The sequence below is a fragment of the Calliphora vicina genome, chromosome 2 (assembly GCF_958450345.1).
Source record: "Calliphora vicina chromosome 2, idCalVici1.1, whole genome shotgun sequence".
Classification (NCBI taxonomy): Eukaryota; Metazoa; Arthropoda; class Insecta; order Diptera; family Calliphoridae; genus Calliphora; species Calliphora vicina.
The window spans coordinates 63044894-63070769 of NC_088781.1; the positions used below are offsets into that span (position 1 = coordinate 63044894).

The 25876-nt window shown below is 33.9% G+C and overlaps 1 protein-coding gene across 1 annotated transcript in view; it reads left to right on the plus strand.

Moving 5' to 3' along the window:
• Nucleotides 1-25876, plus strand: part of dpy (dumpy) — a 177850-nt gene that overhangs the window by 66169 nt on the left and 85805 nt on the right. Inside the window, exons 6-10 of the mRNA XM_065500045.1 lie at nucleotides 14620-14751; nucleotides 15557-15928; nucleotides 16379-16747; nucleotides 17779-25053; nucleotides 25561-25875. Of these exons, the coding sequence (XP_065356117.1) occupies nucleotides 14620-14751; nucleotides 15557-15928; nucleotides 16379-16747; nucleotides 17779-25053; nucleotides 25561-25875 (8463 nt within the window). The remainder of the gene's footprint in view (nucleotides 1-14619; nucleotides 14752-15556; nucleotides 15929-16378; nucleotides 16748-17778; nucleotides 25054-25560; nucleotide 25876) is intronic.

Consider the following 25876-nt stretch of genomic DNA (forward strand, 5'->3'; position numbering starts at 1 on the left):
TTTTATTCAAAAAAAAAGTCAAAATTAGAGTAAACAAAAAAAAATTTTAAAAAAGTTTTTCTTATCAATAAATCTTTCAACCATATATTTTTACATTAAAATAGGATAAAAAGTAAAGTTGACTATTTAAAAATTCAAAAAAGTCGAGAGTTCAAAAATTCGAAAAAAGTCGAAAAGTCGACTTTTTGTTACAACTATTGGACCCTTAGTTGTTACTATAACATGCAGACTTTGGTCCACATAGAATAACAAATCAATATGAATCTATCTCTGATCTCTCATTATAAAGTACCTTTTCTCTAGCAATAAAGTGGTTTCTTACTGACCTGAAACTAAAAAGTCTTTGATGGAATTTCGGATTTCACTGGATTTATTTCATTTCAACTTATTTTAACAAAAAAATTAACTTTGGATCAGGTTTTAACACTAATTGATTAATCATATTTAAGTAAAATGAAATAAATCAAACAAAAAATTAAAAAAAAAAAATACATGCAGAGAAGGGAAAAAAGATAATATAAATATTAGAGTAAATTTTAAAAATTAGATTAATCACATTTTTTTAAGGTTTTTGACTGATGAAATCAGATTTGCAACCATTTTTGCTCTAAAATGAGCTCAAGCCTTTTTCCCAAAAAAAGACCGCCATTATTTTTATTTACTCAAAAATCTTCAAAAAAATTATGATACCCGAAAATCAAATGCTCTCTAATAAATAGATATATATATATGGGTGATTTCATGTCAAGTGATCCAACTTTTGAGATCGATGTCTTCCGATCGTGATGAAATTTGCACCAAGGTTAGTCCTATTGGATAGTAATTCAGACAATATCGTTCATGTACTATCTGAGTTAGAGGAGGTCAAAATTAGATATTTTTGCCAAACATGTGATTTTTCTTATCCATGTAACTTATTACCTATTGTTCTTAGCAAAATGTGTCCCAAATAGTTTAGATAGCTATTTCTTCCATCTTTGGGAAAAAGTTAAACAAAAAAAATTTACTTTTTATTCTCCAAATTAAAAAACTTTTTTGACTTTTTTACTCAAGACCTTTTTGATCGCTTAGTGGAATGCGATTTGGATATCTATCAAAATAAATATTTTGTAACTCAAGATATAAAATTTTTTACTTTTTTTGCAAAATCTAACGTTTTTATTTTTTTTTTTGCTCAAAAGAAAGCTTAGGTCTTTTCCTTTAAGAGGTTTTTGGTCGTTTAATGGGATGCGAGTGGAATATATATCAAAATAAGTGTTTTGTAACGCAAGATATACAATTTTTGATTTTTTTGGATAATTACTGTTACCTATAATTTACCTATAAATAATTTTATATTACAAAAAATATAATTTTTTAATTTCAACAATTGAGATTACAGAAACCTACAAAATTAAAAATATAATAACTACTGTCAGAGACTACCTGTCAGAGTCCTACATTCGGCACAGCCTCACTCGGTTTCACGACTCTAGTGATATTTTTTATATTATATTCTAAATTCTACGTCTATAGTTGTTAGTCCAATCAAAGATAAACATTATTTATTGCCAACGCCTACATTCGAGTGGGCATGGTTTTATATTTATACAAGTATTTTGTCATATAGTAGTAGATAGGGTTTAAAAATAAGAGCGAAAAATAATAAATTTAATTAAATTATACTTAGTTTTCGTTATGAATGCTAATATGTATTACATTTGTAGTGGCATTTTTTAAATAGTAGTAGTAATACTACTTTTTAAAAACTAATAAAATGTAATAAATTTTATTAAATTCTTTTATTTATTGTTATAAACTAAATAACAGCATTTGATTTCAATTTTAAAAATAGTAGTAGAAATAATACTTTTTTAAATAGTGTTAAAAATTTTAAGTTTCTTAAAATTACACTTATTTTTTTAAGTTGCATTTGAGTTTTTAATAATAAGACTTAGTTAGACAAGAGATTACATAGAATAATCCCAATGAACTAATAAACTTATAACACCTCCAATTTAAACCATTTCCCATTCCATGGAAACAGTGTAAACCTTTTGGTTACAACAAAAATAAACAAATATAAATAAAATATTTTATTACACATGAATGCTTGGTTGAATAGTGAAAAGTGTTTTTCTTTGTTGTTTTCCACATTTTTCTTGATGTTTGTGTTACCATACGGTATGATACCGATACGATATGAACATATAGAAAAACTAATCTTTTCCATTGATTTTTTCTTTTCCGTACTGAACGACTGCTGCCAACATGTACGAGTATCTACTACATGTATGAATTGTATTTATACACCTCACAAACTATCCCATCTATCTATCTATCAAAGTAATGCAAAGTAAATGTTTTGTAATGTAACTGAGTTAGAATATTGAAAACAAAGTGGCCAACATGTAACAACGTCATTGAATTCAGATTATGTAATACTTAAATATAATGGCATAATAAGGAAAAGCAAAACATGAACAAATAAATAAATAAAAAACAAGTCAATACTGATCAATAGAAAGAACCAATATTATAAAAGACTACTACTACTTATATGTATCTATAAATGTAGTAAAGAGAATCAGAAGAGAAAAAAAACATGTTAACATGATGTTCATATTACTTTTTATGTTAGAAAATTCAAAGAAAATTGTGACCGATAGAGCAAACGGCAGGGAAAAGGTATGAAGAACTGTTTTTGGCTTTCAGTTACACCATCACATAAAAGTGCAAATATTTAAATATTTCTGTAACAGAAATGGTAATAACATCTAGCAGGAGTTAAATTGTACTCAAGGGATTTGTAAAATAGTAGTTAAGTTTGTTTATATATGGGCTGGGGGCATGTTGGCGAGTAAATTAAAATTCATTTAAAGTTTAAGTGGAAATGAAGCTGTAGAAATGTTTAGCACAACTGGATTATGTTTAATTATGTATATGAAAAATAGTTTGTGAGCTGAACATGTTATTTTATGTGACATGTGTTTAGTTGGAAATTGCAAGTCCCTGCTGACTTTTTCTAGTGTATTTCATGTCAAGCTGTGATTTTGCGTTATTATTTGCTCAAACTAATTAGGACAAAATTAGCAAGTGCTGCATTGTTTAGGTTTTTAGTGCTATTGAAATTTATCTTGTTTTGTTCTGCTGGTATTTGAACAAATTGTTCTTTTTAATAAGTGTTAACAAGTTTTTGTTCAGAAAATCTCAAAAAGTCCTGACGCAAAACTAGTTATATGACTGGTCCTTTGGGGGTAGTTCTAACACTTTATAGTGCAAGACATTGGTAATAAATCTGTATTTTCTAAACTACTGGTCCCATTGCACAGTGGGGCGCTCGGATTGGTATTAAAAAAACATGCGTGCGTGTGCTATTTATCTCTTATCATTTCCGAGTTATAGGCATTTCAATATTTTAAAATTTTGCCATACCTTGGTCGCTTTTTTAAAAATATAGGGCGTACTTTCGGACCGAGAGAACTCGAATTTTTGTTAGTCAGACAACTAAATTACCAATACTAAACAAAAGATTTCAGACCAATATCAATTATGGATCCAAAAATAAACGATTTTCAATTTAAAAATTAAAAAAAAAAAGTATATTTTTGCTGTTTTTTGGTCGAAAACTCTTTTTTATTAAAAAAAAACTTTTTTTAAGGACATATAACATTTTTATGTTTTTCTATAAGGTATCTTTATGGAGAACATTTTGGTATAAAAAACATGTCCTATTTTTCGAATATGTCACCCCAAGCCCCTTCATAATTTGACCTATTTTTTATCAAAATTTAAATTTTGATGTGTTCCCTATTTATCCCCAAAGTATTTTCCCAGCCCCAAAGGAAATATGGCCGCTATGGGCGAAATTGTAAAAATACCATTTTTTGGATTTTCGCTCCAATTTTTAGGAATTGCGGGATTCCCTTTGAGCATTGGCAATTTTTTTTACACTTTGTTATTTAGATTGACAAATTTAAAAAGCGTTGACAATTTCATTGAGTTTCGTTAATAAATAAAAATTTTATTACATCGTCAAATTTTATCCCGATCGGACCAGCCGTTTAGAAATGCCAGATTTATTTCCAAAACAATTTTATTCTGCCCCACTTTTATTTCTGTTGATTTTATTCTGTTGATTCACAAGGATTTCGTCTGTATACATATAACGATGCAATTTTATTGTGACCTGATACCCTGCACAATTTTAGAGCTTTAAGCTCTCGATGAAAGCTTATATTTGATTTGAAGATCGCTTTTCAGTATTCTACATATTGCCTGGATAGGTGTAGACTATCGATCTTCTGCAATACCTAGGCTATTCTTTTCAAGAGCATATTATTTTATATATAGATGCAACAGATCGGTTTTTAGCAGTACTATTGCCCCGGTATGTGTCCACAGAGAAAACCGATTCGTACTTGAAACCGAATTTGTAGCCAATGGAATGATTCAGCTTTAGTGACCGAATTTTACAACTGTGGCTACAAAATGGGTAAAATAAGTTTGGTTACTTTAACCGAAATTCATCTTTGTCAACTAACTTTCTGTTGACTGAACCGAAAAATCCTACGTGTGCAACCGAATCATTCGATTGGCAAAAAATTCGGTTACTACTACGAATCTGTTTTCTCTGTGTATGTATACGGGCATTATATTATTGAAAGCTTCAAAAAAATCCCAGTTTTGTCGCTATATCATGACGTTACATATTACTAGATGATTTCTTCCAAAGTAGGCCTCCAGGACCGTGATTTTCTCCGCGACTTGTCATCATTAGTGACACTTTAATTAAAGACATTTTTACAACTCCATATTGTTTTCTCCGAACTCCAATTCTTTGCAAAAAAGCTCTCTATACCTGAAACTCTTCACTGTCTTGATCATAAGTCGTTTTATTTTTTGGTGTTTCATGTATGTAGTTCAACATATATCATAGAGTAAGATCTTTTACACTCAAGTAATTACGCGTGTCAATGCATGTTCATCGTAGTACGAGAAGTAGTTGTAGTCGTAGTTGTGGCACACAAGAGTGGCATGAAATTAAAACAACAAAAACAACATTAGTAATAATATAAACAGAATCTGTTTTAGTAGCTTAACTATGTAGTGTATCTGATTTTATATGCAAAAATACTTAAAGAAAAAAAAAACTTTGTGTTGTATAGTTCATGTAGATCAGGCTGATGATGAAGATGATGATGCATCATCATCTAGATGACTTTGGTGTTATAGTTTTTTTCTTCTTTTTTTTTTGGTTTTTTTATACATTACATATATTTTATTTTAGTGTAGCATGTAGTAAGCGTAACAAGTTTATCAAATTTTTAAGATCTTATGTTATGAGCGTGTAAAAAATCTGAAGAAAAAAAAAAAAGAAAAAAAATCTGAGCAAAAATGTTAAACCTGATGGTTGGTGGTGTTTTAGTTTTCAAGACATGTTGCTTCTTATGTAGATATATTTTAATATATGATGGGTAGTGTTAAATACGTGAGGTTTTATTTGGAGGACGAGAGTTTTATATTATTTTCTTACAAGTGCGTAAATGTTTGAACAACAATTACAAACATATTTCGATCAGAACAAAAATAATACCAGGAAATAGTCCCACTGTTCCAATTGCAGCCATATATATATAATACTAATTGCTTATTTTTTTTTTCTATTTTAATTAAAAACATGATCAATAATTTTTCTCTTTAGGCCATTTATTATGCCATATTGATTTATTTCCTTAGAGTTTAATTTGTTCAATTCCCAACAATTCAGGCATTTCCTTTGCACTTTTCCATCGCCTTATGAGTGTAGCTAGCTGCTGACTACTTTTACAATAAAATACCAGCAATAAACCAAAACATGTTATCAACATGTTTGGAAAGATCTTGAAAGAACCCAGTACTTCTGCTGCTGCATTTTCCTAATCTAATAAAACCTTAATTATAAAATTGTACAGGTTGTTTCGTTGCTACTTTGGCTCTTCTAATAACAGGTGCATAATTATGGTTAGAACATTTATATGTAGCAGAACAAATCTCAAAAGCAAAAAAAAAATAAACTAAAACCAAAAGATGTTACCACAACACGTAACATGGCTTAAACTACAACAAGCTAAACTAAAAACGAACTCTTACCCATAAACATGATTAAGTTTCTGGGAGTATTTGCTTTGAGAGTATGATATCAAGGAAGTGATTATAAGATTTCATGACTTCTCAGCAAATAACTAACTACTCTATGTATATAAATAGTTAATGGTGAGAAATATGTTTACTATTTATAATAATAAAAAAAAATAAATGAATTTCAAAATAGAAATAGAATACAAACCAATTATATATTTAAAAGCGATGTTGTTTGTACAAAATCACAAAAAGGGGTTCAAACAAGCAACATGAAATTCACCTGCCCATAAACTAAGCAAAGTTCATGAATAAATCTAGCAATTTCCTAACTAATTAAACATACATCATATGTACATAAGGAGTGAGATCGAAAAATTCTTAACATACATATATGTTTATAAAAAAGAAACCACTAAACTTACAGCTTTAATTTTTTTTTTATTTGATTGAAATTATTATTACAATTTACAAAAAAAATTATTTTTATAGTTTTAATCACTAGTGATGAAATTTTGAACCTTTTTCGGAAACCCTTCCATTAACGTTTTTATAGTGCTTTCTGTCACTTTGCTCGAACATGTAGTCCATCTCCGTTTAAAATCTACCACACTTTTGGACACCTTTTTTGTACTCTTCAATTCTCTTTTAACAAGAGCCCAATATCTCTCCACTGGCCTTAGCTCCGGGCAGTTTGGAGGATTTGCCTCTCTTGGTACAAATACCACATTATTGTTCTTGTACCACTCAAGGGCTTGTTTGCCATAGTGACAGGATGCCAAGTCAGGCCAAAAATAAGTGGACACATTATGAAGTCTTATGAATGGAAGCAGCCTTTTTTGTAAACATTCCTTGATGTAAATTTCGGTATTTATAGAGCCCGTTGTAACAAATGAGTGGCTTCTTTTGCCGCAACTGCATATTGCTTGCCATACCAAGAACTTTCTGGGAAATTTTGTCTGCTTTTGGGTCCTAAACTTTTCTTCAACATTCCCTCGAGCATCAGCAACATAAAATTTTTGACCTGGAAGTTGCGAAAAATCTGCCAGAACATACGTTTCGTCATCCATTATGCAGCAAGAATATTTTTTTATAAAACTTGACTTCAATTTCCGTGCTCTGTTTTTGGCCTCTAAATTTTTAGTAGCGTTCCTGTCAGGAACTTTTTGAGCCTTGTATGTTTTTAAACCTGCATTAGCTTTAACTTTTCGTACCAAATAGTCCGAGCACTGAGCTAACCGGGCTGCTTTCCTACCGGATGTGTTGGGAGCTCTTTTGAAAATGCGTTCTATTTTTTTGGCTTTAGAAACATCATGTGGACCATTCCTTCTACCTGAACCAGGTTTTCTATCAACTGACAAGTTCTCCCGGTACTGTTTAATAACATTGGAAACAGTTTGACGGCAGACCTTTGTATGCTTGGCCAACTTTTTGTAAGACCAAGTTGGGTTTTGTTGAAAATATTTAATAATTTCAGTACGCACTTTTTTCTGGTCACTCATTTTAATCAGATTAACAAAAAAATTAATATAATTGACATTACACATAATAACTGACATGTTTTTCAAAGGTAACTTGATCAAAAAAAAATTCAAATAATACTTGGGTTAAAAAATGTAATGAAAAACGTGTGTTAAGAATTTTTCGATCTCACTCCTTATGTTGTTTTCAGCTAGATTTAACAGGAAAGTTAAAACTTAATTTAAGTGTAAACTAATAATAATCATAAAATAATGAGATTTCACTTTTGTTAACCAAAAAAACCATCATCTTTTTATTTTTAACTGGAGGCCTAATTTTCTTTTCTAACTACGTTTTAAATAACCAACAATTTATTAATGTTTTTTTTTCTAAAAAAAAGTAAACAAACATGTTCAAGGCCATTTTTAAACAAATAAAAAAATGTTTAGAAAAAATTCAAGTATGTTTTAAAAAAAAGCGAAAAGTGTGTAAAAAGTAATCATAAAAATTGTTCTTCTGTAGGCCTAAAAAATAATAACAAAATTTCCGGCACTTAAAAAAGACCTTATCACCTTTCAATTATTTTGAATTAATGAGTCTTTTCTAAACAGTAAAGTAGCCCATTATACCAGCACTTAATTCGATTACTACGCATAGAGCTATTTTTATTTAGCTTTGAAAACATTACAAAATGGAGGTAAAACTGGTAACTTTTCTTATTGTGTACCCCCTTTTTGGTACTTTTTTCGGCTTTATCATTACACAGGTCAACAGAAAACAAAGGCCAGAATAACCACTATATAGATTTGATAATTTTACAATTCTAGGACAGATTTTTTTAAAAAAAATTTAAGTAAAATTATAAATTTTATTAGACTTTTCTCCATATAATTAATGATAACTCAAAAACAGTTAATCAGATATTATTAAAATAAACTTAGAAAAATTTAGATTTACATAACCTATAATACCTTTATATATTGTGTTTCAATCGGCTCAGTAGTTTCGGAGTTATAAATAACAAATTTAAGCAAAAAAAAATTTTATGTGAAAATAGCCATTTTTTTTGTTTAATAAAAATCATAAAAAATCGAAAACGAAAAAAATATTTCAGATTTATTTCTTTATCGAAAAGCCATATGTAATAGGAACGAAATACGATATCGTTCATAAATATCATTTAATTATTTTAGAATTTATTCACAATTAAGTGAATTCGCTCATTTTCACAAAATTTTAGTTTTTTATTTGATATACATATAAGTAGTTAATGTTCTTCTTTCGATTGATTGAATTTTGAAAATATTTTCCCCATGCTATGTACATATTTTCACATATATATTGCGTTTCAGTCGGCTCAGTAGTTTCGGAGTTATAATATCATATTGAAGCAAAAAATATATTTTTTACGTGAAATTAGCAAATTTTTTTGTTTTACAAAAATCGAAAACGCAAAAATTGTTCAGATTTATTGCATACCACAAAGCCACATGTAAGGAAACAAAATGAGATATCGATTATAAAAATCGATTGAATCTTTTCGAATTTATTCTCAATTAAGTGAATTCGCTCATTTTCACAAAATTTTAGTTTTTTATTTGATATACATATAATTGATTAGTTAATGTTCTTCTTTCGATTGACTGAATTTTGAAAACATTTTCCCCGTGCTATATACATATTTTCATAAATATATTGCGTTTCAATCGGCTCAGTAGTTTCGGAGTTATAAATAACAAATTGAAACAAAAAATATATTTTTTACGTAAAAATAGCAAATTTTTCGTTTTAAAAAATTCATGAAAAATGGAAAACGCAAAAATTGTTCAGAGTTAATTCTTGTTGCAAAGCCACATGTAATGGGAATAAAATGAGATATCGATTATAAAAATCGATTGATTCTTTTCGAATTTATTCACAATTAAGTGAATTCGCTTATTTTCACAAAATTTTAGTTTTTTGTTTGATATACATACAATTGAGTAGTTAATGTTCTTCTTTCGACTGACTGAATTTTGAAAACACTTTCCCCATGCTATGTACATATTTTGATATACATATATATTGCGTTGCAATCGGCTCAGTAGTTTCGGAGTTATAACAACAAATTTAAGCAAAAAAATATATTTTTTGAGTGAAAATAGCAAATTGTTTTGTTTCAAAAAATCATGAAAAATTAAAAAAGCAAACAATTTTTCAGGTTTATTTCTTGTTGCAAAGCCACATGTAATGGGAATAATATGAGGTATCGATCATAAAAATCGATTGATAGTTTCGTTCAGTTTTTGTATTCAAGATCTTTATAGATAGATACCTTAGGTACTAATTTGGTTAAAAGTACCAAATGGTATTTTTTTAATAAATGAACTTAGAAACTAAATATTTTACACATACTATATTACAGAATGATTTATGAGACTAACAATAAAATTCAAAAGGACTTTTTTAACAAGAAACTATCAATTGTTTCATTAATTCTTAAGAGAATTGTGAAAAACGTTATGTGGCACTATAAAACTACTATTTCTTTTACCTCCAGTGCACAGTGGTACCCTTTGTTTTTATAAAAGAAATTTTTTCTTTTCTGTATTTTCTGAAAAACACTAGCACCTAACACCAGCTGGATAACATCAGCAGGTTTTCTGATATTTTACCAAGTACATACATATTTGCCAAAGTCAAGGGGCGCAAAAATTATAATATTTAGCTGATTTTAATATTCAGCATAACACAGATTTTCTTTTGACATTTCAACAAGAAAAATAACTTAATTACTTGCAAATAATAATACTTACATATGGTTTTATGTTCTATATATAAAAAAAGAAAGAGAGAAACATTTTAACATTTATTTTAATCACACTTCCCGCTGTTAAAACCGAAATCGTGTTGCACTCGCATAAGTGGAGTGTAATCCATTATAAATAATTTCATTTGCCGGTATTTATTACGCATAAATTTTTTTTTGTAATGTCATTTCCAATTCCTTTTCTAGCTGTGAAACAAAAACAGGCAACACCTGTTTGCTTTTTTTATGGCCATAAAGATGAGTTTGTATATTTTGTTTGTAGGTTTAAAGACAGTTAGTTAGTTTTTAATGTTTATTTTATACGTATGCATATTTATAAGTATGTTTATACATACATATAGAGAGGAGGACAGACGACAGTATTATGCAATTTTTATAGGCCTTAGTTGGAGTTGGGTTGGCGTTTTTTCTACATTTTTTTTTTCATTTATAACATTTCTTTGCTTTTCCTGGTGGTTTGTTTTTTCTGAATTATGTTTATGTGCAAATGCATTTTTGTATTTATTTATGCATTGGACATGTTTTGAAAGAAATGAGGTTAAGTGGAAATTTATATGCGTATACATTAGCATTTTTTCCACTTCTTTTTCATTGACTTACTGTTTCTGCTTTAAGCTTTGTTTAAGCTGTAGTGGTACTTCTTCTCTGGCTATTGATGTTCTTCAGTTGTTTAAATATTCTGGAAAGTTGCAAATGATATTTTTTACATTTTAGTGGGAACCTCAAGATGTTTTACTTTCAAAACTCTTAATGCAGTAGTAGTAGTTGCTCACAAATATTTTTTTTTGTAGAATTGAAATTTATTTATTTTCCTGCTGCACAGAAACTTGTTGAGTGAGTATATGAAAAATGTGTTCGTTTTGTCAATTCATTGGTGGTAAAATATTCAAATTTATATCACGTTTTTTTCATACGATTTTTTGAAATTTTGTTGCACATTGAATGTGTTTGTGTGTGCATAAAATGGTTAACAGTAGTTAACGGTTTTGTGGCATAGTTGAAGGTTTTTATGTTTTAAAGTTAATTTGTCCAAAGCGATTGAGTTAAGTCATAAAATTATTTTATTAATTAAGAAATTCTATTAAAAAATGTTAATATTGATGTAGAAAAACAGGTGACAGAATTAAATGATTCCCAGTAACTGCTATATATATTCAACATGAAAATTTGAGAAATGAATCTGGAAGTAGTCATGAGATTTCGGTCTAGAGGTCATCTCGGAGCTTCGGAAAACCTATTTCAACCAACACACGGACAGACGGTCGATCGGATTGCTTAATCGACTCCGCTTTCCATAAGGATCAACAAAATTTCACAAAGATTTCTCTATGTTACTTAAAGGATTTGGAAAATTTCCAAAACAGATTCTTGTTATAATTTGTAACACCTGCCAGTAAAATTGAGCAAGTTTACATCATTCGTTTTTGGAACGGGTAAGGTCCGACGCCTTGTCAAAATTTTAGTTTCCTTCCTATTGTCAAAATTATAAAATATTCTAGAAATTGTATTCAGAGTGTCAATCGGCAATCGTGTTCTATTGCACACATCTCAAACATTGATCGCCTAACTTCCCTAATTTTGAAGACATAATTAAAAAAAAAAAGTCGTTTCGAGAAAAACGGCTTTGAATGTTTTATGACATTTTGTTATTTCTTAAATAAATATTCAACATATCATGCTATTTCAGAAATAAAACCTGATTTAGATAGTAGATATTAATATATTTCTAATTTAAATATAACCCAAATGTTTACTCGTCAAATATTCGAGAAAACATGAATTTTAATTTTGAAGTTTACAGCAAAAAAAGCACTCTCATACAAAAAATCATTGACTTTTTTGAAAACTGATAAAACTATATGAAAGGCTAAAGAACGGCGCATATTTTGTATTACTCAGTTCAAAACACCCGGATTTTGAGTTATGACATTGTTGCAGCAAATGAGCTGATTTATTGAAGCAATAAAAGAGTCCGTACGTTATCCAGGATCCCCTGAAAATTTATGTCAACACATATGAGGTTAAGCGGGGAACTTTAAATCGACTCATAAGCATTTCTACTGGAATTCAAGTTAAAACAAACTTTATTTCAAGCCTTGAATTATAGTCAAGCAATTGAATTATAGTTGTATTACATTTTATTTCAATAGCATTCTCCAGTAAAAACGAAACATAAATTCAAGCCACATGTTTATTGTGTGACAAATATTATATTTTTCAAGTTTGCATTCAAGTCAAATTCCAACAAAATGTTCAAGTGCTTGAATTTTTGGGACTTTGGTGCTCATTGGGAGATACAGAAAGTCAAGGATTTATATTTTTTTTTTAAATATAGAGGAAATTATGAATGGAATAACAAACGTGCTTGTATCTCCTATCACAAGTGTGGGAAACTATTATAAATTTATTGCACAGAAGCCTACTGATTCTGACAAAAAGGCCTAAAGGCAACTACTTATATTAATGAATTGAAATAAAAAGAACTTCATTAAAAACCTCAAACAAAATTCGCAGAAAATTAGCAGGTGTTAATAATAATAATTCCAAAAGATCAAAGAAACCTTTAAATTTTAAATCATTTTAAGAAATTAACCAATCAAACCATACAATAAAATTATTTGCTAAAATTTTGCAAAACAAATTTAGCAAATCTCATTAATTATTTAGAAGCCTTTAAAACAATATACGCACATGTTTACAATTAACATATTATAACAAAAAAAAATTACGTTCGTTTTTCTAAAAATTTGCCACTTGAGAAGTTCTACATGATTGGAGGGGGGTCGCTCTAATGAGCAAAACATTGAAAAAAGATTGTTATTGAGAAAAAAAGATTAATTAATTGTTACGCATCTAAGCAGCGTTTAAATACACTTAACTGAAAACCATAAACGTATGTAAATGCGTTTTAAACATTATAATCAAGACAATATCAAGGTTGAGAAAAAAAAACTATAATTTCAAATAAAAATCTTATTTCTGAAATATGATTATTAGGTATAAGGCCAACAAAGCAAAACTAACTAAACTAAATAAGGCAATATAGTTTTAAATCGCTATATTTTGAAACAAAAGATGATGATGTCACATTAATCATAATGCGTTAAATTTTTAACTGAAAACCATATAATTAAATACAAATTCAAATTAAAGAATTATTCACACTTTATTAATATTTAAGTAAAAACCAAATAATTAGTTTATTAAAGTAATACTTTTTTCTCAGGCTATGTTTTATTATACATTCGAAAATCTTTTCTTGATTTTCTTTAACTGACATTTGGCATGACTGACAGCTGTCTTTTTATTGATGACTGGCTAAGGAATGGCTTTACACTTGATTAAATAACATGTAGATAGAGATAATGTGGCTGGTAGATGATTTCTTTGGGAATGTGGCAAGACAATTTATGGAAATGTTTTACATAATTTAATATACATACCAACAGATTTCTTTGCCGCATACACTTTAATTCATAATAAACGTGACAATATCTATAATATTTATTTTTAAATTAATAAAATGAGCTAAAATATTGCCACCCATATTAAGCATGCGTAGCAATGTTATTACATGTAGGTCTATCTATTTGTCTGTCTCTACAATTCAGTCACTCAATCAAACGGTCAATGTTTATTGTATTTTTAAAATTACTACCACCTGCATTGCGATTTGAACTGTTTTTAGTTTTATTTTTTTTTTATTTCAATTCTTAGAAATGCATGCGTAGTCTTTCTTGTAACATGCATTCAAGCAGAAAAATTGCGTGGTATTTTTATTTGCCACACAATGTCGTTTCAACAAAAAAAAGTCAATGTTAAATTGTTTTTCTCAATGTTTCTTAAACAACTGAACAAATCAAAATGTTTCAAAAACAAATAAACAAAATACTTACATACTTATTTGGTGTGATCACATACATATAGTTGAGAAGAAGGTGAATTTTATTTTGGATAAATGAAAAATTCTATGAAATTTTTCAAATTTTAAATTAACTGTTGTTTATCAAAAAAAATTGCTTATAACCTTCATCTCAACCCTTGTGTGGAAAACCACACAAAATGAAAACTTAAAAACAAAAATTATATTGCTGGTACAAAAAACGTAGGCATTTCGAATGTGTGGTAAACAACACACGAGGATGGTGAGGGTGAAATGAGGAAAATCAAATAGTGTTAACTTAGCTCTAGAAAAAATCTTAAAACCAAATTTCCATAAATATTAATTCATTTATTAATTTTTTTTCCAGATATCGATGAATGCCAAGATCCACAACTAGCCGCGCTTTGCGTTGAAAATGCCGAATGTTGCAATTTACCCGCACACTTTTTGTGTAAATGTAAAGATGGCTATGAAGGTGATGGTGAGGTGTTATGTACAGGTACGTTAACATACTAAAACTACGGTTACTGTACAAATTTTTAAACCATTTAAGTAAAACCGTAAAAAAACTATATTGCTGAACTGCAACCCCTCTTGTTGTAGTTTGAAATTGACTTTAATCTTAGGTGCTATATGGCTTAAAATTAGCTTCAATCGAAGGTCTTTATATAGCCCAATTTTGGACTCAACCGTAGGTCTTTATATAGTCCAACATTAGACTCAAATACAGTCCAATTTTAGTCTTACTCTTAGGTATTTATATATTAGACTCAATCGTAGGTCTTTATATAGTCCAATATTAGACTCAATCGTAGGTCTTTATATAGATCAATATTAGACAAAATCGTATCTCTTTATATAGTTCAATATTAAACGCAATCATAGGTCTTTATATAGCTCAATATTAGACTCAATCGTAGGAGCTTACATAGTCCAATATTAGACATAATCGTAGGTCTTTATATAGCTCAATATTAGACTCAATCGTAGGAGCTTTTATAGTCCAATATTAGATTTAATCCTAGGAGCTTACAAAGTCCAACATATTCCAATATTAGTCTCCATAATAAGTCATTATATACTCCAATATTAGTCTCAATCATGGGTCTTTATATAGTCCAATATCAGCCTCCATTCTAAGACTTTATGTAATCCAATTTTAGCCTAAATCCTATGTGCTTATATAGTTCAATATTAGCCTGAATCCTAAATCTTTATATAGTCCAATATCAGCCGCTATCGTTTAATATATACAATATAAATACAAATACATATAACCTTTCATTTGCTACTCCTCTCCACAGATATTGATGAATGTCGCAATCCTCAAGCTTGCGGTCTAAATGCCCATTGTATTAATACAGCCGGCAATTACACATGTACCTGCCCCGAAGGCTTTTATGGCAATCCCTACGATGGTTGTCACGACATTGATGAATGTACGAACGGTAATGTCTGTGGTCCTGGTGCCATATGTACTAATCTGGAGGGCAGTTATCGCTGCGACTGTCCTGCAGGTTACGAAGGCGATGGACGTTCAGAAACTGGCTGCCTTGACTTTGATGAATGTGCACGCTCGCCGTGTGGTCGTAATGCTCAATGTTTGAATACAGACGGAAGTTTCAAGTGTCTGTGTCCAGATGGTTACTCAGGTGATCCGGCTCAAGGTTGCGAAGGTAAGTGTTAGTTTTATATTTATAGAGCTTTTGCCTTCTATAGCAAGCAAAGAGAATTTTAAAGCTTACAAAATTTTTCGTATTTTCATTGTATTTTTCTTATAAACTGCACCCACCAAAAAAAAAAACCAAAAAAATCGAAAACAACAAACCAAATTCGACTGAATTTTATAAAACCAAAAATTAAAATAAAAATATATAAAATTACTCCATTCTTTTTATGAAATGGCACTTCATTATTACATCAATGCAATTAAATTCAACATTTACGCACGACTTCATTATGGTTTAACATTAATAATATATTTACAATATTAATAATAATAATAATTGCAAATAACTCATTAATAATAAATGGTTTAATTATTTGTTAAACAATCACTCAAAATATTTATGGCAAAAACTAATACACTCAAAACAAAACCAACAAATACACACAAATACACCCAGACGTCGATGAATGCTCTATTAATAATCCATGTGGTTTGGGGGCTGAATGCGTGAATATGGGCGGTAGTTTTGCATGTCGTTGTGCGCCTGGTTTTATGCTCGAAAATTTCGCATTCGATGAAAAGAATATTACCACTACAACTACAACATCGCTTGAAAATACACACACACCAACAACAGATACAGAAAGAACAGCTTTATTAATGGCCAAAACTGGTGCCGGTTTGGCTTGCATAGATGTAGATGAATGTAACATGAATGATGGTGTCGCTAAATGTGGCACCAATGCTAAATGCATTAATTTTCCTGGTTCATATCGTTGCTTGTGCCCAAGCGGTTTTCAAGGCCAGGGTTATTTGCATTGTGAAAGTTAGTATCTTTAATATTACAATATTTAGTTAACTTTAAAGCTTTTACTTTTTTTTATCTACTTAGTTATTAGCTAAAATGTTACGCAATGAAAATTTATAAGCTTTTGCGGGGGGGAAATCAAATAACTTTGTCAGAAAAAACACAAGAACAACATCGGAACAAAAAGCTTTAAGCTTATTTAAAAACAATAAGCTTTAATAAGCTCTAACACTTAAATTAATTCCCAATTTTAAACTCTACAAGCTTTAAATAGAAAATAATGAGTCAAAATTATTTGAAATTAAACAAATTTTACGCAAAATCGTATCTTAGTTTACTCATTAAAGACAGCTTTTTTAAATAAACTATTTAATATCAAACCTTAAAGCTTTTTCAATCATTAATAATAAAATAACAGCAACATTTCAAAAAAAGCTTTTTATAAATATAAAGCTTAACATAATTAATCCTTTACAAGATTTCAGCTTCTTTTAAATATTGAATTTTTAAAAAATTTCTCACCCAGCACCAAACAAAAAGCTTACAAATTTTCAACAACATTTCTAATAAAAATCTTATCGTAAGCTTTTCATTAGCTCTTCTTTTACTCTTATAAAAAAACGAGCTTTTCTGGCATGCTTTACTTCAGATTCAATTAAAATCTTTTACTTTTTTTCTTAAACATTTCATTAGTATAAATTTCTACAAATCAATTGACATCTATCACTTTATAGTTATTTCTCTAAACTTCTACTGCTGCTCTATTTTCACGCTATTCTCTGCATTTTTTAGTTTTAAGTTTTTTATATTTTTTGATTATTATTATTAGACACTAATTTCATTAACCTTTTTACAACATTTTTTATAAACAACACACTTATTCACCACGTCACCTTTACCGTGCAATTGTTTAAACAAAAAAAAAACACAATTGCTTTATGGCTTCCACCCAAAAATCAATCAAATCAAATACATAAACTCAATGTCTCACTTCCACTGCGTACCTTTGTTTGTCTTTTGCTAAAACTTGTGCCCGTTCCTTCGTTCAGATATCAATGAATGTCAAGATAATCCTTGTGGCGAAAATGCCGTCTGCACTGACACAATCGGTAGTTTTGTCTGTAATTGCAAACCCGAATATACCGGTGATCCTTTCCGTGGTTGTACAGATATTGACGAGTGTTCAACGTTGGAAAAACCTTGTGGTACCCATGCAATATGCGAAAACAAAGAACCTGGTTATGAATGCAAGTGCCCGCAAGGTTTTGCTGGTAAGCCAGATGCTAAGACAGCCTGTGAACAAGTGGATGTGAATATCCAATGCTCGAGCAATTTCGATTGTACCAACAATGCTGAGTGCATAGAAAATCAATGTTTCTGTTTGGATGGATTTGAACCTTTGGGTTCCAGTTGCGTGGATATTGATGAATGCCGCACACATGCTGGCATTTGTGGTGATCATGCTCAGTGCTCAAACACCCCTGGATCGTATAGATGTGATTGTGAGGCCGGCTATGTGGGCACTCCACCTAGAGTGGGTTGCAAGGAGCCTTGTGAGGATGTCCATTGTGGTGAGCACGCATATTGTAAACCTGATGGCAATGAAGCATACTGTATCTGCGAGGATGGTTGGACCTTTAACCCCAGTGATGTGGCTGCCGGTTGTGTGGATATCGATGAATGTGACACGGTACATGGTCCTTTTGGTAATTGTGGTGTTAATGCTACTTGCACCAATTCACTAGGTAGCTTCTCATGCTCTTGCCCAGCCGGATTTTCCGGAGATCCTCTCACAAAATGTGTGGATGTAGATGAGTGCAGAACAGGAAACAAATGTGGCGACGGAGCTGAATGTGTTAATATGAATGGTGGCTATACATGTAAATGTCCTGAAGATTCCATACCAGATCCTGACCCCACTGTCAGATGTGTTCCCATTGTAACCTGTGTCGATGACAACGATTGTCCCGGAAATGCTGTGTGTGATCCAGCCAAGAGATGTTTGTGTCCTGTGCCTAATATTGGCAATGATTGTAGACATCCTTGTGAATTCAAGAACTGTGGCGCTCATGCTCAATGTATGCTGGCCAATGGTCATGCCCAATGTTTGTGTGCTGAAGGTTTCACTGGTAGTCCAGATACACCTGGTGGCTGCAATGATATCGACGAATGCAAGGCTAATCCTTGTGCAGCAAATGCAATATGTTCAAATACCCCTGGAGCTTATCTGTGTCAATGTCCCAGCGGCGCATCAGGAGATCCTTACCGTGAAGGTTGTGTTACTCCTCGTGCACCTGACACCTGCTCTGATTCTAATCCTTGTGCTCCTGGTGAATCTTGCGTACCAGACTCATACACTGGTACCAGTGTTTGTATCTGCCGTCAAGGTTACGAACGTAATCCTGGCACCGGTCAATGTCAAGATATCGACGAATGTTCCGCTACACGTTCCAAGCCCGCCTGCGGCTTGAATGCCTTATGTAAAAACTTACCCGGCAGTTATGAATGCCGTTGTCCTTCAGGTTTCAATGGCAATCCCTTCGTTATGTGCGAACAATGCAATTCTCCAGAATGCCAGTGCCAAGCTCCTTATAAGTTGGTAGGAAACAGTTGTATTTTAGCCGGTTGTTCGAATGGTGGTGAGAAGTGTCCCAATGGTGCTGAATGTATTTCAATAGCTGGAGGCGTTAGTTACTGTGCCTGTCCCAAGGGCTACAAAACAATGTCTGATGGCTCTTGTGTGGATGTGGATGAATGTACGGAACCTGGCAACAAAGTATGTGCTTATGGAGCCGAATGTATAAACAAACCAGGTTCATTCTCTTGTATTTGTCCCGATGGTTATACTGGAGACGCTTACAATGGTCAATGTTCACCAGCTCAACGTAAATGTGCTGCCGATAAAGAGTGTAATACTAATGAAAAGTGTGTACAGCCTGGAGAGTGTGTTTGTCCACCACCCTATTTTCTGGATCCTTATGACAACAACAAATGTAAGAGTCCTTGTGAAAGATTCCCTTGTGGCATTAATGCTAAATGTACACCCACCGATCCACCTCAGTGTATGTGTGAAGTGGGTTATAAGGGAGATCCTCTTTTGGGCTGTACCGATGAAGATGAGTGCGCTCATTTACCTTGTGCCTATGGAGCTTATTGCGTTAACAAGAAGGGTGGTTATCAATGTGTCTGTCCTAAAGGTTTCACTGGAGATGCTTACAAGAGTGGCTGCATCATTGAATCTGGTGAGCCTAAGAGTTCTTGTGCCACTAATGATGACTGCGCTAGCAACTTGGCCTGTGTCGAAGGTACTTGTATCAGTCCCTGTGCCAGTCTGCTTTGCGGTTCAAATGCTTTCTGCGAAACTGAAAACCATGCTGGTTGGTGTCGCTGTCGCGTCGGTTATGTTAAAGATGCCGAAGGCGAATGTGTATCTCAATGCAAAGATGTCATTTGCGGCGAAGGTGCTCTCTGTATTCCCACCTCCGAGGGCCCTACCTGTAAATGTCCTCAGGGTTACCTTGGAAATCCTTTCCCTGGTGGTTCCTGTTCAACTGATCAATGTTCTGCAGCTAGACCTTGCAATCGGAAGCAAATTTGTATAAATGGTCGTTGCAAAGAGAGATGCGAGGGTGTAGTATGCGGAGTAGGTGCTATGTGTGATAAAACAAGTGGAAAATGCGTTTGTGAACCCAACTTTATTGGTAACGCCGATTTAATATGTATGCCCCCAATTAAATATGCAGAATGCAATCCTCCTTGCGCTCTCAATGCTCACTGCGAATACGGATATGGTACTGCTGTATGTGCTTGTAATGCCGGTACCACCGGTAATCCCTATGAAGGATGTGGTGCTGAAAGTAGAACCGTATGCGAACCCAATAGCTGTGGTCCAAATGCTGAATGCAGATCTGATGGAAATGGAATTTCATGCGTATGTCCTCAAGGATTTGCTGGTAATGCTTATGTCGGTTGTCATGATGTGGATGAATGCATTAACAAACCTTGTGGTCATAATGCAGCTTGTCTTAATACTCATGGAGGGTTTGAGTGTCTATGCTTGTCAGGTTTTGGAGGAGATCCCTTCACAAGTTGCCAACCTGTTGACAATACCTTCTGCAATGATCCCAACAAATGCAAATGTAATGAGCGTGTTTATTGTCCTGATGGTTATTCTTGTGAAAATGGCCAATGTAAAAACCTCTGTTCTAAGATATCGTGCGGTCCTCGCGCTGTTTGTGATTCCGGAAAATGTCTGTGCCCCCTGGGCTACATGGGTGATGCCTATAACAAGGAAACTGGCTGCACGATTAGAGGTCAATGCAGCAATGATGGTGACTGTAAGGATTCCGAAATTTGTTTCCAACTTAGCAAAGGTTTGCGTAAGTGTGTTGACGCCTGTTCGAAAATTCAATGTGGCCCCAATGCTCTCTGTGTGGCCAATGACCATCGTTCATCTTGCATATGTAGTGATGGTTACTTCGGTAATCCCAGCAATTTGCAATCGGGTTGCCAACCTGAAAGAAAAGTACCCGATATGGAAGATAAATGCAAATCTGATCATGATTGTGAGGCAGGCTACACTTGCTCTGCAGTCCATGAAGGATCTAAGGAATGTGTTAGCCTATGCTCGAAGGTGGTTTGTGGTACTAATGAACTTTGTAAAATTGATAACAGTGGCAATGCAATATGCAGTTGCTCAGACAGTTATGTTTGGAATCCTGTCAAATCGGCTTGTGAGAAACCCAGCTTACCAGATTGCACCACCGACCAAGAGTGTCCTGCTGCTTCTGCTTGTAGACCTGATGTAGTGGGTGTTTTGAAATGTGTTTCCATTTGTGACGAATTCACTTGTCCCGCCAATTCAGTCTGTGTGGCTAAGGATCATCATGGAAGATGTGATTGTTTAGCCGGCTTTGTGGGTAACCCCAATGATCGTAATGGTTGTCAGCCTAAGCAAAAACACCAATGCCGCTCTAACGCTGAATGTGCAGAATCAGAGGCATGTATTAAATATGGTCCCGAAGAAATTTTGTCCTGTAGACCAGCATGTGAAACTGTCAAGTGTGGTCCTAGGGCTGTTTGTATTACCAATAACCATCAAGCTCAGTGCCAGTGTCCTCCTGGTCCCTTCGCTGGTGATCCTTATGATCCCTTCCAAGGCTGCCAGAGTGTACCCTGCGTATACAACAAAGATTGCCCAACACATCAACTTTGCAATCGTATGACTCACACATGCTATGACGTGTGTGACCAAGAATCATGTGGTGAAAATGCCATCTGTTTAGCCGAAGATCATAGAGCTGTGTGTCAATGTCCTCCGGGTTACAAGGGCAAACCTATACCAGAAGTAGAATGTGTTAAAACTGGAGGTTGTACACCTGGTACCTGTCATCAATCCGCCATTTGTGAGGTTACTGTAGATGGACCAGTCTGCAAATGCCCAGAGCATTTCATTGGAGAACCTATAAAACAAGGCTGTCGTCCAGAAGGCCAATGTCCCAATGGCGATGCTGATTGCCCAGCTAATACCATTTGCGCCAGCGGTCGTTGCATTAATCCTTGTGATAATGCCTGCGGTTCAAACTCAGAATGCAAAGTAGTAAATCGTAAGCCTGTATGTTCCTGTCCTTTCCGTTTCCAACCAATGACAGAGACGGCCAAGGATGGTTGTGTTCGTTCTGTATCTAGATGTTCTTCGGATGTTGATTGCGGTGGTGAAGTTTGCTACAATGGTGAATGTCGTGTTATATGTCGCGAAAATAATGACTGTTCCTCAGGAGAAGCTTGTATGCAAAATGTTTGTGTTATTTCCTGCTTAGACCACAGTCAGTGTGGTCCCGGTTTAGCTTGTCTCAAAGGTGTATGTTCTATAGGATGTCGCAGTAATAAGGATTGTCCTTCAGATCAGTCTTGCATCAGCAACAAATGCGCTAATCCCTGTCAAGAAGGAGGTGTTTGTGGACCTAATGCCCTATGTAATATCGACAATCATCGTAGTCATTGCTCCTGCCCAGAAGGTTTTGAGGGCAATCCTACTCCCGATCAAGGATGCGTTAGAGTACCAGCCCCTTGCCAAGCTACCAACCAATGTCCAAGTGGCCATATGTGTATTGGCAATCAATGTAATTTACCCTGCCAAAAGACGTCGGTATGTGCTGTGGGAGAGCGTTGTTATCAGCAAGTATGCCGCAAGGTCTGCTATACTAGCAACAATTGTTTACCCGGAGAAATTTGTAACAATGATGGCACTTGCCAGCCCGGCTGCGACTCTGATGCTGATTGTCCTCCAACGGAATTATGTTTGGGTGGCAAATGCAAATGTGCTCAAGGTTTCATTGGCACTCCCTTCGGTTGTGCAGATATTGACGAATGTACTGAAACACCTTGCCACAAGTCTGCTAAATGTGAAAATGTCCCCGGCTCCTTTAAATGTAGCTGTCCTGATGGAACTGTTGGTGATGCTTATGTTAAAGGTTGCTCTGCACCCAAGGAATGTTACCAAAATGAAGACTGCTCCACAGCATTGGCTTGTATCAATGATAAATGTTCAAATCCTTGTTTGGCTACCTCATGTGGTACAAATGCCATGTGCAATGCTGACCAACATCAAGCATTCTGTGAGTGTCCTGCAGGCCATTTGGGTGATCCATTCGATAGCTCAGTAGGTTGCTTCAAAGTGGAGTGTATCAACGATGATGATTGTGCTAGCGACAGAGCTTGCGATGAAAAAACAAATCGTTGCATCAAACCATGTGATTTGATTAGTTGCGGCAAAGGATCATGTAATGTTGGCGATCATAAGGCCATATGCTCTTGTTACGAAGGCTATCAACTGAACAATGGCATTTGCGAAGATGTTGATGAATGTTTAAGCCGTCCTTGTCACAGCACAGCTTTCTGCCAAAATTTGCCTGGCTCTTTTGCTTGCCAATGCCCCGAAGGTCTAATAGGTGATCCAGTGCATGCCGGATGTCGCGATCCTAATGAATGTTTAACCGACTCGGATTGTCCTTCCTCCGCAAGTTGCCAGAATGCTAGATGTCGCAGTCCGTGTGAACGTGAAAATGCTTGCGGAATTAATGCCAAATGTGTGGCTCAATCGCACAGCGCCATCTGTACTTGTCCGGCCAATACCCGTGGAGATGCCTCAATAGAATGTATTCACATTGAATGTACTGACAATGATGATTGCTCCAGCGAAAAAACTTGTTTAGACTCCAAATGTGTCGATCCTTGCTCACTTCCAAATGCCTGTGGATCTCAAGCTCAATGTACTGCCCAAAATCATATTGGCTTATGTTCCTGCGAAAAGGGTACCACCGGTAATCCCCAATTGGGTTGCGTTCAATTGCAATACTGCAACTCTGATGTCCAGTGTGCTTCGGGTAGCATATGCTCCAATGGTATCTGTTCATCGTTATGTTCATCCAATCGTGATTGTATTGCTGACCAATTGTGTATACAAGGTGTATGCCAACCTACCTGCAAATCAAATACCACTTGCCCCGAATTCCAATTCTGTTTGAACAATATCTGTACCAAGGAAGTCTTGTGTAGAGAAGACTCCGATTGTGGTCCCAATGAAAATTGTATTGTCGATAATTATGGCAGAGCCAGTTGCGAAAATGTATGTTTAGGTCGCGCTGTTTGTGGTCGTAATGCGGAATGTATTGCCCGCAGTCATGCTGCCGATTGTGAGTGCAAAGAAGGCTTCTTTGGTGATCCCAAGAGTGGTTGTCGCAAGGTCGAATGTACCAGCGATAATGACTGTACCAACGATAAGACCTGTGATGACAATATGTGTAAGATTGCCTGTCTCATTGGTCAACCCTGCGGTGAAAATGCTCTCTGTACCACCGAGAACCACAAACAAGTTTGTCATTGCCAGCCTGGTTTCACCGGTGATCCAAAAGTACGTTGTGACGTCATTGATTTCTGTAAAGATGCTCCTTGTGGACCTGGTGCCAGGTGTCGCAACTCCAGAGGATCGTTCAAATGTACCTGTCCACCTGGTCTTGTGGGCGATCCCTACAACGAGGGTTGTCGTACATCGGTGGAATGTGAGAACAACGAAGATTGCCCACCGCATGCCGAATGCACGAAATCGAATGGTGTACCCAAATGTCATGATGTTTGCGCTAATGTGCGTTGTGGCCAAAATGCGGAATGTATTCCGAAAGGCCATAAAGCTCAGTGTGCATGCCGCAATGGTTATGATGGCAATCCCGCTGACCGGGTTAATGGTTGTAAACCATTGCCAGTGCCTTGCCAAGTTACCAGCGATTGTCCGACCAATACATATTGTTCAGACAGTATTTGCAAACGTAAGTACTAACAAGTAGGTTTAAGTCTTTAAAAAAAATAAAAAATGGTTAAAGGGGTTTTAAATAAAATTCTAGATTAATACCGTAGACACACTTACCCCAGGGGTAAAGGGTTTAAATAAAAAACTTTACTGTGAACTAGCCGTTCACAGCTTTAATAAATACACACCTATACACATATTTACACAAAAATACAAAATTAAATTGAATTAAATTGGACGGTTATGATACTTATTTTTTTTAAAAAAAAAACTTAAATTATTTATAATATTAAACTTCAGAACTGTTAAAAAATATTTCAAAATAAACCGAAAAGTATTTCATCTTTAAATATGACAGTTATTCTCTTGGTAAAAATTGTTCCCTTCTTCGAAAAGTAAACAACCCTAAATAAATAACTCAATAAGTAGTCCGACGACCCTTTAAGTGTTTAATAATGAAAAACTCACTAACCCTTGCTACCATGTATGATACTTAAACTTTATTATCTTTCGTTGCTACCAAAAGCTGCTTGTGTTTTGGATACCGAATGTTCGAACAATGAAATATGCCAAGGCGGTCAATGTATTGACCCATGTACTCAACCTCAAGCTTGTGGCATGAACTCCTTATGCTCAATCGATACGCACTTCAAACAGTGCTCTTGTCCTGCTGGTTTCACCGGCAATCCCGAGGTCGAATGTGTGCGTATACCAATTGCCTGTACAACGGATTTAGAATGCGGTTCCGGTTTGAGTTGTCGCGACTCTATGTGTTTCCCAAAATGCTCTGCTGACCAGGATTGCGCCCTCAATGAGAAATGTTTAAGAGGCAACTGCATGTG